This window comes from Coenobita brevimanus, chromosome 87, assembly GCF_032717465.1.
Source record: "Coenobita brevimanus isolate Jiangsu-jjx chromosome 87, ASM3271746v2, whole genome shotgun sequence".
NCBI classification, from domain to species: Eukaryota; Metazoa; Arthropoda; class Malacostraca; order Decapoda; family Coenobitidae; genus Coenobita; species Coenobita brevimanus.
The window spans coordinates 11,800,288-11,814,860 of record NC_137040.1 but is presented as its reverse complement, the minus strand read 5'-3'; the positions used below and the strand labels follow the sequence as shown (position 1 = coordinate 11,814,860).

Sequence of the window (14,573 nt, the reverse complement as noted above, 5' to 3'; positions counted from 1 at the left end):
GGGGAATCAACACGATCACTTTCATCATTGTCACTATCAATGGAAAATGGTTCACCACCAATCACTGCCAAATCATCACTGCTTGCTGTGAGTGTGTCACTTTCACTGCCACAATCAAGAGTAGTACTTACTGTTTTGTCCAGCTCAGTTCTAATTTCAGGAGTGCTCAACCCCTTCTGCCTCGCCGTCGGCAGTTCCTTTACCGGTGTAGAGGTAGAGGGAACACTAGCACTAAACATTGTAGAGGAGGAAGCGAGCGACGATGAGTCGGGACGGAGCGCCATTATCACGCACAGAGCTGGACAGATACTGACTGACGCGGGTCAGGGCAGGGGTGGGGGGGGGGCCCCTCGGGGTTGGAGGAGGGAGGTGTGGGATGGCTGGCGTGAAAGAACTCGACAGCTACTCTTGCGTGAGAATATTTGCGCGCCGGGAAAACGCGCGGTGTTCAAAATATTCACGATCATTCCAGAATGCCACCCGCGGTTTAGTCCAGTTTTGTCGCCGTCATTCTGGAATGACACCCGCGGTTAAGGGGTTAAGAAACAGAATCTAAAGGTAAATGTAGGGAAGAGTAAAGTTATGGTCTTCGAGAGAAGTGAAGTCAGTGAATGTACAGTGATGTTGGATTAGGAGGAAATGGATAATGTGAGTGCATTTAAGTACAGTACAGGTACTTGGGTAGTGTGATGAGTAAGGATGGAAGTTTGGAGGGTGAAGTGCTTGAAAGGGTGCAATAAGGAAGAAAGGTTGCTGGTTCCTTGAAAGCAGTGATAAGAAAGAGGGAAGTGAGCATGTAAGTGAAAAGGTTACTACATGACAGTATTGTGATACCAACTCTAACGTATGGAAATGAACCATGGACCTTGTTGGAAGGACAGAAGTCAAGAGTGAGAGCAGTGGAATTGAGTTATTTGAGAGGAGCATGTGGAATCACATGGAGAAACTGACAAATGAGGAAGTGAAGGATCGTTGTGATGTGGATGTGATAGGAAGCGTTAGGAGAAACACATTGAGGTGGTTTGGCCATGTGGAGAAGATGAAGAGTGAGAGACTGACGAGGAGAGTGTATGTGAGTGAGGTGGAGGGGGGTAGAGGAAGAGGGAGACCAAGGATGAGATGGAGGGATGGAGTGGAGAGGTACATGAGAGAGGGGGGTGTGAATTGGGAGCAGGGCGATGAAATGGCAGAGGACAGGGCGACATGGAGGTGATTTGTTTGTGGCCACCCCTTATGGGATTAAGGCGTCTGTGTATATACTGTATATATATATATATATATATATATGTATATATAGTAAACCCTTGATATTGCGAACTAATTGGGGGAGGGGTGGATCGTTATATCTGAAAGTATGCTATGTCTGATGGTCGTTATTAACCCGTTAACTGCTCTATACAGTCTGGGCTGTTCCGAGTGCAACTGCTCAATACAGCCCTGGCTTCGCAGGTGAATTTCTAATATAGTGCCATGGTGACCAAGACCGACCCATGCAAGCATGTTTGAGTCTTCTAAACCAAAACCGAAAAAGGAAACAAAAACCGTACATTCCAATAGGGAATCAGACACTACGATGTTCATCCATGGCTTTACCAAGGTAAATATTGAGCTAATATTTCGTTACAGTACTAAATATTTTGTTACTATATACTTTGGTGTGTGTTCTCTCAATTCCTAAGACAAAATTTGGCCTTTGGGAAATTTCATTTTTACCCCTATGTCAACACACCATGGACACCTCCAAAAAACTGCCATTCTTAGTTAACGGCTTAACCGAGGGATTACCAACCTAAGGTTGCTATGTCCATGGAGTCGTTCGGTCCTATGTGCATAACAACTACAACTTACTCTTTGAAGTTTCACGTCGAGAATTCACGGTTTTATGTAGTTATACAGTGCATATACGGTAAATACCATCCTGTATGTACATTTAAATATAATGCCTATAATGTAATCTAGTACTGTTACAGTACACTTACCATGCTAGGGAGCAAACTTCTGGCGGATATAGTGATCAAAGGTCACTGTATCCAGCGGAAGTTTGCTCTGGATATGGTGGGTCATTTTATCCGATGTTCGCTATAAAAGGATTCGTTATATAGAGGGTTTACTGTATATACTGTACATATTTCTATCTATCTATCTATCTATCTATCTATCTATATATATATGATATACAGTAATCCCCCTACTATCCGATGTAATAGAGCCAAAGGTATGTCCGGAAAGTGGGCCCCTGGCTCCTAGACTGGTACTTAAGGACTCTAACCCAGCCTTACTTTGAAAGCCACCTAAATAACTCCCTACCGGACATGCATAGCACCTATTGAGACCTATTTAAGGCCCTATTCACACCAATAATGGACATAAAGCATGAAATAAATGAAAAGGAACCAAAGAATGAGGAATTAGAAGTGACTGTACCTCAGCCAGGGTACTTACAGCATGTTTGTGGCCGCCTTTACTAAGGTTTTGGCAGTGGTGAAAATGCTCTTGAAGCATGTACAGTAATCCAGTGTTGTGCTGCACTTAGTTCTTTGCACTGTGAGTTATAATTGTTTAACACTGCACATTGTTCTTAACTGCACCACGCAAGTTTCAACCGCCAGTTTGCACTCCACAGTTAATCTTTTGCACTCAATTCTTATTTCTTAACACTGCACAACACTGTAAATTCCCGTGTGGTCTAGTGGCGAGGTGTTGCAGTTTATTCACACAAAAAATGAGCACATGTGGCTTCCATTGCGATAAGCATCTACTCACCATTGAAGTTAGACAGTAACTGTTGGAGTGTTGGTGACTGGAAAACAGAGTTGCCAGATCGCAACGGCCACATTGCCAGACTCCTCAGTTTTCATTACCAAATTTAACTTTTCATTACCAAATTCATAAAGCTAGCATTTATTCTTCATTAATTATATACGCAAGTGGAAATACATGTGATCACTCCTTATACAGTAATTAACAGCATGTTGATTATTTTCGTGCTATGTTGGCTAGCAGATTAATCAGAGAGAGCAAATGATCCACCATCTCCCTCCTGTGTATCCTCATACACGTGAAAAATCCGTTTGGTAATGCATTATTCTGATTCATTACCAAACAAATTTTTCATGACCAAATTGTCTCACATTTGATAATGAAAAATACCAAATGACAACCCTGACAGGGGAGGGGGGAGGGGTGAAGGATCTGTGGTGTAACAGCTGTTTGGCTCCTCACAACAATTTCAAATTACGGGTGGGAAAAAATTAGGAATTTTGGGGGATTTTTTTTCTTTTTTTTGGCCATTTTTGGGTTCCGAAGGTCCAGGCCCACATGTCCAGTAAGTGGGGTGTCCGGAAAGTACGGGAATTACTGTATATATATATATATATATATATATATATATATATATATATATATATTATGTGTGTGTGTGTGTGTATATATATATACGTATATATATATTTTTTTTATAACAGAACAGAGGAAGGAAAAACAAATTAATAGGAAGAAACAATCCATACACCAGACTACTGGTGTCCTCCATTCACAAAAAATCTGCAACAACTAGACTTGAACAGCTGTGGGTTGAAGTTTAGGGGGAGACAACTCTGGGGAAGGGAGTTCCAAAGAGGTATAGTTTGGGAAATAAAAGATTTCTGATAAGCAGAAGTTCTGCAATATGGCAACGTGACATTCCACTCATGAATGCTACCAGATGCCCCTGTAGCACAGGGGAAGGCATGGAGAGGTGGCACAGTGGATGCAAGTTAGTCTGGGCATTTGCCATAAAAGTATCTGTAAAATAATGTATGGGAGGTAGTTTACCTGTAATAGCAGAGTTATTAATAGTTTTAACAGCTTTGTTCTGAATTTTGTCTAGTTGCTTTAACGCAGCCTCCCCACATCCACTCCACAAGGGTGAGCAAAATTCCAGCCGAGAGTGCACATGACCTAAACTATAGCCAACTGCTCGTCAGTAAAGAAGCTGTGAACTCTGTACAATAATCCAAGTTTCTCTGAGGTGTTTTAGCAAGTGATCTGGCATGAGAGGCCCAACTGAGGTCATTGTTAAGTGAAATGCCGAGAATTTCAATACTTCTGGAGATAGGAATATTAGTAGCATTGAAGGTAATATAGGAATCTGGCAATATCTGTCTATTAGTAAACTGTATATACAGTATTTGGCTTTCAGGGCTCTTGCTAACTGCCGATGGTTGCAAGCCATTTGGCTCCTAAGGTTTCAGATTTATGAGCCAAATAAATTTTTAGTAGCCAAATTGACTACGAGCCAAAATATTTTACGAGCAATAAATATATTTATTTATTTATTTACACATTGTTTGTTTTTAAACTTTCACAGTGGCAACAAGGAAAGACATAATAATCGATCTTTTGTTCATTTAAGTGAGATTTACTTATTTTGTAGTTTGCTGGGTTTTGAAGTGGATGTATTTTCTTCTCGCCAAAAAACACCTTGCATGTAAAAGTAATTCACCGAAGGGAAAAAATACTCACATTTGCGAGCTGTGGCTCGCCAAACAAGAGCCCTGGCTTTACTAGCATTAAATAAGACTAGGTTATTTTATCCCCATTCAGTGATCCTAGATGAGTCTTGATTTATGGAGATGGCTGTACTGAGTTGTGAGTTAGAGACATTAAACTTTGTGAATGGGCATTTAAGTGTGAATGAGCTGTTAAATGTTGAGTCATCTGCATGTGAATGGATGGGATTATGGGTGACAGATAAGAGCTCATTAATGTGCATTAGGAATAGGGTTGGAGCCAGAACTGATCCTCATGGCATGCCGGTGTTGATTGAATGGAAATTGAAATATGCAGTCTCTCTCTCTCTCTCTCTCTCTCTCTCTACACTGTATATAACAGTTGCATACAGTATGGCTACTGCATTTCTATGATACTGTTCATTATATTGTACATAACATGTATGTGGTGTGATATTAGATTGATACTGATGCAGTATTTTCTTATACCTATTTATTTTGTTGCAGGGCTCTGGTGTAATTAAAGCAGGATTTGCTGGTGATCAGACTCCAAAATGTCACTTTCCTAATTAGTAAGAGCAGCACTTCATTTTGTTTTGTTAATACAAAAAAAAGATATCATAATATACGGTACTAAATTCTTTTATATGTACCAAGTTCAAAAGATTATTGTACTATAATTGTATACATTATTGAATTGCACTTTTTTTTTAATGTTACCTGTTCATTACTGACATATATTTTGATATTTTCTTTGTTTACTACTGTGTGATGGTACAGTACAAACTCCCATCCCATATGCTTGGATCCAAAGGCTTTACAGATTATAGAAACTTTAAGAATGTAAAGTCTTCAGAATACTGTATTATGTAACAAATATACTACAATATCATTAACAGTATATACATTACAGTGAATTATTTTGTGTTTGTACAGTAATCCATTATTTGTTCTTACTGTATACATGTCAACCAAAAAGTTTTGTCTACAGATACAGTGTGCATGTTTGTGCGAGGACAGGTTATATTAGTACCTCCAGTCACATGGAAAAATGTTCTTTGAAGTGAAAGTTTTATGAAATAATTTACCAGTGTGTAGATTTGGGAGTTTGTACTGTATGTCAAGGGGTAAGATGCCCCAGTAATTAAGATTTTTCCCTTGAAAAACCGTTCATTTTGTATTCCACTATGTTACAGCATCGGGCGGCCCAAACATGTACGAGTGATGGTAGGAGCTCTGGAAGGGGACCTCTTTGTTGGGCCCAAAGCAGAAGAGCACCGTGGCCTTCTTTCTATCAGGTTAGTCAGTTGGCTAGAATTATCTCGGTTTAGAATGGTTGTAGTACAGAAGTCCATATAATATTTTTTTCTCTTTTTAATATAATCCACAGTAGCTTACAGAAAACTTGTCCATTATAGTTTCTTTACTACCTGTAAAGATGATTTTCCAGTGTCCCGCAGTTTTGTGGGCACAAAAACTGATATTTTAGAATGCATTTGATATTTATAACAAGGACTTCTTGAACGTATTTATCTCCGCTACAAACTGATCCTTATTGCATGATGTCACATCCTTGAGGCAGCCTTGATAGTTGATGTACTGCACAATATTTCTATCCCCTCACAGTAATGATGCACCACACTCACTCTGATTTTTCTCAGTCTTTCTGTGTCACTTTGTTCTTGACCTTCCCCTTCCCCCCTCCAGTGACCTCACTCTTACACCCTCATTGTAGGCCTCTGACAGCTTTCACTAGGTACAGTAGTAGCACCTCAGAGTATTCTTTTTTCTGTTTTCCACAGCATTATCCTACGTGTCACATTCTTACTAGAATTGTTGTGTCCATCTGTTCTTTGTTACTTTACAGAACTTGAGCCATTTTGTTTTGACACAGTATATCATTACAGATTGCAGGATTGTCCCACCTGTATCATCCATGCTTTACTACTTCTACTGCTGCGCAGCATTATTGAATGTGGTACAGTAAACTGTCAATTATTATCCGGCGTAATTCAGCTGAGCCCTATGCCGCTTGAAGCAATATGTCAGATATTGCATAGTACCCCCATCGGTTCAGTATTCGGTGTCAAGCCGGATACTGTATTATGTTACCATCCGTCTCGAACCTCTAGCCTAAGTACTCTCCCATGAGTAAAAAATTAAAATTAAGCATAAAATACAGTGAAATAATGATACCGTACTGTACAGTGATACAGGGCCGGTTGGCTATCATTTATGAGCTGGTTGATACACCCCAGCATCGGATATTGCATAGAACAACTGGTTACATCCCGTTTGGGTGTTGGATATTTCATAATTTTGCCGGACATTGCTTGAATAGAGCCAAACCAGTAGCGCAGGATATTGCATTGGGCCAGATATTACGACAACAGATAATTGAGAGTTTACTGTATACAGTACTACTATGGTTCTTGCACAAGTGTTTCGTTCATTTTTGAACGCTTCAGCATACTTGTATGTGTCGGCCTTGGTCACCTAATGGCAGCTGTCCATGCTGCTTGATCTCTGGCAGCTTCCCTATTCAGTCCCTTATCCCGGAGGTCACCCTCAGTGGCCTTGTCCCAGATCTTTTTCGGTCTGCCTCTTGCAGCCCTACCCCCAACATTAACACTTTTCACTTTCTGCACCCAATTAGCATCCCCCATCCTCTCCACATGCCCAAACCATCTTAATCAACCCCTCCCCTTCACAATACCAATACACTCCAGTCCCATCCTACCCCTCAGCTCTTCCATCATAAACCTAGCCCCCCCCTGGCTTCACATGCAGGGGCGCACTTCACATCCACCTAATTATTTCTGTACGTTTGAGCCTGTGAATATCCTCTTCCTTTACTGCCTAGTTCTCACTACCATACAGCATCACACTCCTAACAGGCTGCATACAAAGATCCCATAGCACGGAGGGAGAGCCCTCTCAATGTCAGGAGAGGCAACAGCTCCCTGAACTTCTTCCAGCCACTCCTCATTCTAGCCCCACCTTCAGCACATAACATGTCTTCCGAGTAACAAATCTCTTCGACACACTCAAGAGACCTACCAGCAGGTTAAATCCTTTCACACGTGACAATCTCCACGTGCTTTCCCTGGCACACCGCACATATGTACCCGTAAGGCATTTAAATGAGTTTAAAAAGTCCAGAGTGAAAGCAGTAGAAATGAGACAGTCAGGTTATTGCTAGCTACAGTGTACATTGCATAGTGATTTATCATATAGCGAGTAGATAATAGTATGGGTTCAGTGGTGATGTGTTTTTGGTCAAGGCCACCCACCCAAAAAATTCTTTTAAAAAAGTACAGAAATCTAATCACACTCTTGTAAAAGCTGCCAAGTGCCTAGTATATATGTCAGGACCAACTTGCCTAGACCTGGGCTCGAATGCTCCTTATGGGGCAACATAGGATTGGATGATGGATGGATGGATGGCTTCAGTGCACAGTCCAGCTGAGATGTCTGCCAGGAGGGCTTAGAAGGCAGAAAAGCAGGGTCCGAAGAACAGTGTGGAAGGGATACTGCATGGTCAAAGTCCTAGTGAGTATACCACGCAGTAGCCCTGAGGTAAAAAAAATGCCCAATCTGCAATACAGAGTATGTGAAGGAGAAAAACCAGGAGTGCAAAGACCAACAATGGGAGATTTGGGAAGAAGCTTTGTTCTTGTATGTTCAATAATCATCATGGGAATTTGCACAGAAGTGTGTCAGTGTACCATAGCTGTGTAGACCATCCTGCATTCCCTTAAGAATGTTGGTAGTCATTTATTGTAGGTATGGCAGATGAATACAGGATGAAAGTAGGGAGAAGTTAGAATCAGTGAATTGGAATGAAATGGATCTGGACAGTTTGTGGAATGCATATATGGATTGCTTAGTTAGAAATGCTAAAGCGGTGTGTGGTGTGGCAAGAGTAACAACAAAGAAGAAAGGTACGGCATGGTGGGATGAAGAGGTTATGAGAGCAGTGGAGGAAAAGAGGAAGAAGTGGCTAGAGTGGTTACAGGACAGGGGTTCAATTGAAATAAGAACTGAATATATTGAGAGCAAGAAGCACGTAAAGAGGCTAGTGAAGAGGAAAAAGGAGGAAGTAAATGATCTATGAATAAAAATGAATGCAAACTATTCTGAAAATAGGAAGTTATTCTGGAAAGAGGTGCTGAAATGTAGAAGTGAAAGCGGACAGCAGTGTGAAGGTGTGAAGGATGTAGGTGATAGATTTTTAACCCATGGGGATGAAGTAAGGACCAGATGGAAAGAATATTTTGAAGGCCTGATGAACGGGAATAGAGAAAGCAGAGCCACTGTAAACATGGTTTTGAGGGTGTGCAGAGAAGGAATACAGTGCCAGGATACATGACCCATGCACAGAAGAAGAGCGCTGTGAAGTGGCTGAAAAATGGGAAAGCAGCTAGAGTTGATGTGGTGTAAGCTGAGATGATTAAGTGTAGTGGAGAGAATGGAATGAAGTGCTTGTTGGAGATGTGTAAGAAGACATGGATGAGTGAAACTGTGCCAGCAGAGTGGAAAAAGGCTGTGATTATACCCCTGTACAAAAATATAGGTGAATGAAGTGAGTGCAAGTAATATTGTGCAATAAGTTTATTGTGTGTGGTAGGGAAGGTATATGGAAGAATTATTATAAAGAAAGAGAGATTTCAGAAGTCCTAGTGAATGACGAACAAGGTGGCTCTAGGAGTAGCAGAAGATCAGTGGATCAAATATTTGCAGTGAGACAGATAATGGAGAAGGCTTGTGAGAAGGACTATAAGGTGTTTATGGCATTCACGAATCTGGAAAAAGCATACAACAAAGTAGACAGAGAAGGATTGTGGAAGGTTTTGCCCATGTACGGTGTAGATGATAAGCTGCTAGGTGCCGTTAAGAGTTTTTGTGATGGTAGTGAAGCATGTGTAAGAGTTAATGGGCATCTAAGTGAATGGTTCACGGTCAGTGTGGTTGTGCGACAAGGTTGTGTGATGTCCCCGTGGTTGTTTAATATATACTCGTATATGGATGGGGTGATAAGAAAAGTAAAAAGTAATGGAGAGGGGGATGGCATTGGTAATGAATGGTGATGGATGGAATATTTCAAATTTGTTGCATGCAGATGATGCAGTACTACTTGCAAATATCGGGGTAAGAACTTGGTAGACTAGTGCAGAGTTTCGCTGATGTCTGTGAGCATCGTTCCTCGAGAGTAAATGTAGAAAAGAGTAAAGTGATGGTTATCGAGAGAGAAGGTGACTCTTAGTGCGATGTTACAGTGAATGGAGAGAGACTGGAACTGGTGAGAGTTCAAATACCTGGGTACAGTGATAGAAAAGAGAGAAAAGTGTGCAAAAGAAGTGGAAGGTAGAGTGACATAAGGGGAGAAAGTAGCTGGTGAAATGAAGGCCTTGATAAGAAAAAGAACCTTGATTGTTGCAGCTGCATGAGGCTTACATGAAGGAGTGTTAGTGCCATCTTTGACATATGGAAATGAGACTGTGGTGTGTCATGAAAATGAAAAGTCAGGAGTGAGAGCAGTGGAGATGGGACTGCTGAGAAATGTATGTGAGGTATGGAGAGTGAATAGAAGACAAAATAATGCAATTCGTGAAAGATGTGGAGTGAGGAAGTCTGTGGACACCAGAATCGAAGAGAGTGTACTGAGATATTATGGTCATGTGGAGAGAATGGATAACAATAGAGTGGTGAAAAAGGTATATCTGAGTGAATTCGAAGGAGGGAGGAGGTGAGGTAGGCCAAGGAGAAGGTGGAGGGAAATGGTGGGTGAGTGTGTGAGGAAGAGAGATTTGGAAGTCAGTGAGGCTAGGGGACTGACAAGAGATCAAGCTGGCTGGATAAATATTGTGAGGAGAAGCGCATGATCAGGGATTTGGCGCTCCTTTTCGACGTGACAGCATCTGGGTTGACTCTGTCAAATATGTTTATGGGAAGCTGCAGAACGTGGTGAATATTTTTGGCATATCAGATAGAGCCAGGATTCCAGGGGCATGAATAGTGAGGGAATGGATTCCTTACAAATTATGTGAACTTTTTTTTATATTTATTTTTTTTTAATGAGATACTGCTCACTCTTAAAGCCAACTACTATACAGTATTATTACCTTACCCCTTCCTCAGTGATACACCAGTACTCTACAAAAGAACAATTAATATAAGTAATATTACTAGATTAAAGAGTGAATGAAGGAAGTAGAAAAGAAGAATTGCTTTTCACAAGGAAGCATAGCAGAATCTCTTAAATCTCGTGATTCTAAGTAGCGGATTTGTAATACACAGCAACGTTATGCAAGTTTTCTGTAAATCGAGGAAATGACATGAAATTTGCGGACGCAGCCATCAAAAGGGACGCCTTTCCAATGCCTCACGTAAAATGCACCACCATTACCTCAAATCTGCGCTTGTAGCTGGACAAAAACCAGTCGTATTCAGGCACAGCAGTTACTAAACAAATCATATTCAGTCAGCACTTACTATAAGCCAATCACAGTACTTCCATCCCAGGCCAAACATGATGGTTGTCAGAGTTTGCTGGTGACCAGTTTGATGTATGTTTGGGACAAGGGGGGCAACTTTTCCAAGATGACAGACCCGTAAGTAATTATTCCCAGAAGATTAGTTATTTCTAATTCGTGGAACTCTCAAATCATGGCATTTGCCCAGTCTCTAAGAGTGCAGTTTAGGAGATTCTGGTGTAAAATGAAAATGTACAAGCAAGATCAATCTTTTCATGTCTGACAATCTCTACATGCTGTCCTTGAGACACTGCAAACACAAAATCAGCATTCTTTCACAGTCTGCCACTGGTACCACTATCTCTCTTATGCATCAACTTATCACAAACACTGCATAAGATGGAGTTATTGGTACTTCCCTCATCCTTTTGGCAAACTGCACATGGCCACACTCCCTCTGCTTTGGCAGTACTACCGCCAGTCCAAGATATCATCACTTGTTTATTCCGCCTGTATTCTCAAACCCCTGTGCCCCATTTCATCCCTCCATTTCCTAAATCTTTCTTCCACCTCCCATTCATTCTCTGCAATCAGCACCAAGTCATCGGCGTACAATATCTCCCATGAGAGTCCATTTCTGAAGTAATGTGAGAGAGCTTCAGGCACCATGACAAACAATACCGTATACAGTAAATTGGGCTGCAAGAGGTACTGTATCGTACCAAATACATATGCAGCAAATCATGCTTTGTGTATTTTAGTTGTTATGGGTAGCAATTTTTTTTTTTTTTTTTTTTTTTTTTTTTTTTTTCCCACAAGTAAAGGAGTTAATGATATCTTGGCACCCAGCAAGTGTTGTACCTTTCAGTGGAAAAGCTAAGAAAACAAGAAAATTTTTTACAGTACTCTACTCTTAAGACAAAAGTAAAAATATGCATAAGTCCCATCTCCCACACTTAGTAAACACATTAACGGATGATACACTTATGTTTATACCATATCGTTTTGGGATTTCTATTAGTATTTTCACATCAGATATCTACCAGGTCACAAATTTTGACCATGTACTTGTGAGTTTTGACAGGTTGAGGCTAGAATTGGGGATTCAGTGTGTGTCTTGGGCTGTTTGGTTTCTGTCTGTAAATAATGGTCATCATAAAAGATCATCTGATCACCTAATGAAAAGTTCATAGTCATTATTTGTACTGAATTGGATAGAAACCGTAAGCCCGTGAGTTATGATTACTCTTCGTGCGATGATTGAGATTTACAGTGATTCCTTGGTTATCGTGCACAATTGGTGCTGACCTTAGTGCGTGATAAAAAAGTGCAGAACTTGCGGGATTTATTGTAAGTGGTACCGGGTGCCCCACACATAAACCCAAAGTTTCTGTTTTGCAACAATTTATACCTATTATATGCGTAAATACTTTTGTGGTAAGCATCGGCAGCAAACATAGTCATGGTTAGGTTAAGAAAATGATAGAAAGAGCAGAGTAAGGAAGAAACATGCAGAAAGACCTGAGATGAGCTTGAGTTAATGGGTTTTGAGTTCAGGGGTTAGGGAGTGGAGAGTTAGTGGTCTCAGCCACCTGGGATTAACTCCCCAAATAGGGTCTCATCTTTGAATTTCTCAAAGCCACCAGAAACTAGACACAGCACCATCATTGTTGTCAGAAACCAGCTCCTATGTGTGACAATGATGTTTTTTAGCCAAAAAATTTGTAGTAACTGTGGGAGTGCAGATTTTCATCTTACAATGATAACAAAACCTGTGATAACCAAGGGACTGCTGTATAAGAAACAGCCATTTGCTGTGATATCAACTTTATTCATAGATGACCAAATTGAAAAGAAAAAATTTTTGCTTTGGGTGGTGAAACTTTACTTGGGAGTTCTGTTAAATTCACTTTTATTTAATCTTAAAGTCTACTTGCGTTCATTGTTTTTTTTCCAGGTATCCCATGGAGCATGGCATTGTGACAGACTGGAATGACATGGAACGCATCTGGCAGTACATATACAGTAAAGACCAGCTACAGACATTTGCTGAAGAAGTATGTATCAGAATTAGTATTTTGCAAGTTCTGTGCATTACTGGTTATAACTGAATAATGAACTAGTTTTGCTTAGGAGTAAGGTCTATGCACTGAGAATGTTTAATATTTCCTCCTGTGGTCAGTTACTGTGGCCACTAAAAAGAGCACCCTTCGAGCAGTTTCCTGACAACCACAAAGTTCACTGGGGCAAGAGAACTGTCTTGGCACAGTTGCCTAATTGAGGAATGAAGTAAATGAGCTACAGTACATATTGATTACAGAAATCTTATGAAACATCCCCAAAACTCACGAGAGTATGAGCCTTTGAACAATGCAGTCTGATAATTAGGGCTGGCCAGTAGGCCATGCCTCCCCATTGCATGCTAGCAACAAGAAGACTCATCAGTGCAAATTTGGTGCAGCTGATATTCCCGCGCATTTCTGTTGTTTTCTTGTTTATCAGCCCAGGTGTACCATTGCTGCAGCTAGCAGCTAGTGTTGCCACAAGTCTCTCGTGGGTCACAGTGATTTCTCCTGATATTATGTACTATGCCACTGAAATTTGTATGTTGTGTTTTGGTGCACTAACTGCTTGAAGCCTTTTGGTGATTATTCCTTTCCACCTTTCACCTCTGGGGAATTTTAGATCCCTCTGCTTCTTATGCACTTATTCTGCCTTACTGCAAATACAGGATTCATACGTCCTTTACTGCTCCCAACGCATTGCATTCATTACTCACTGACATTTTGATAATTTCCTTACTTTTTCCATTTTTTCACTGTAGTGGAACCTTCCCTGCAACGCTTGGAAGAGTTATCCCATGATACTTTGTTCAGTCTTGTCAGGTATCATTACTGTTTCATCACAGTCTTCTGTCACATGATTCAGTCAGGCCTACTTTGCAAAATTCCAAGAAAATTTTAATTCCACCCTCTTTACTACATCATATTATCTCAGCATATACTAAAAAAACAAACAAGAAGCCACGGACAAGGACTGATCAAATGATGACAACTCAGGACCGGACAAAGGACTTGGTAATGGCTTCGTGGAATGTAAGAGGAGCGAATGATGAGGTGAAAGAGAGAGAGATTGTCCAGGTGCTTGAGGGTGCAAAAGTGGATGTATGTGGAATGACTGAAACAAAATGGAGAGGAAAAAGTGTGAGAGAATGGGAGTATGGATGGGGTATATGTGCAAGAGTATGTGAGAATGAGAGGGCAAAGGAAGGAGTATGTATAGTTGTGAGTAAAAGATGGAAGAAGAGCATAAGACAGTATGGATCAGTTGTGTCAAGGATTGTGTGGGTAAAGTTGAAAGTTGGAATACAAATGTGGACGATTGTGTGTGTGTATGCGCCAACGCAAGGGCATGCTAGCAGAGTGAGAGAAGAGTTCTGGAAATATGTGGAAGTGTGCATGGAAAAGTTTGGAAGGAATGAGAGAGTGTTTTTGATCGGTGATATGAATGGTAAAGTAGGGAATGTGAAGGTGGATGGAATAGTTGGTGAGTGGGGTGTGCCTGCTGCGATAGATGAGAATGGCAGTGCATTAGTGGACATTTGTGC

General features: G+C 40.8%; 1 protein-coding gene across 1 annotated transcript in view; it reads left to right on the top strand.

Moving 5' to 3' along the window:
* Positions 1–14,573, top strand: part of Arp1 (Actin-related protein 1) — a 146,791-nt gene that overhangs the window by 26,003 nt on the left and 106,215 nt on the right. Inside the window, exons 2-4 of the mRNA XM_080281063.1 lie at positions 4,998–5,062; positions 5,687–5,788; positions 12,924–13,023. Coding sequence (XP_080137189.1) covers positions 4,998–5,062; positions 5,687–5,788; positions 12,924–13,023 — 267 coding nt within the window. The remainder of the gene's footprint in view (positions 1–4,997; positions 5,063–5,686; positions 5,789–12,923; positions 13,024–14,573) is intronic.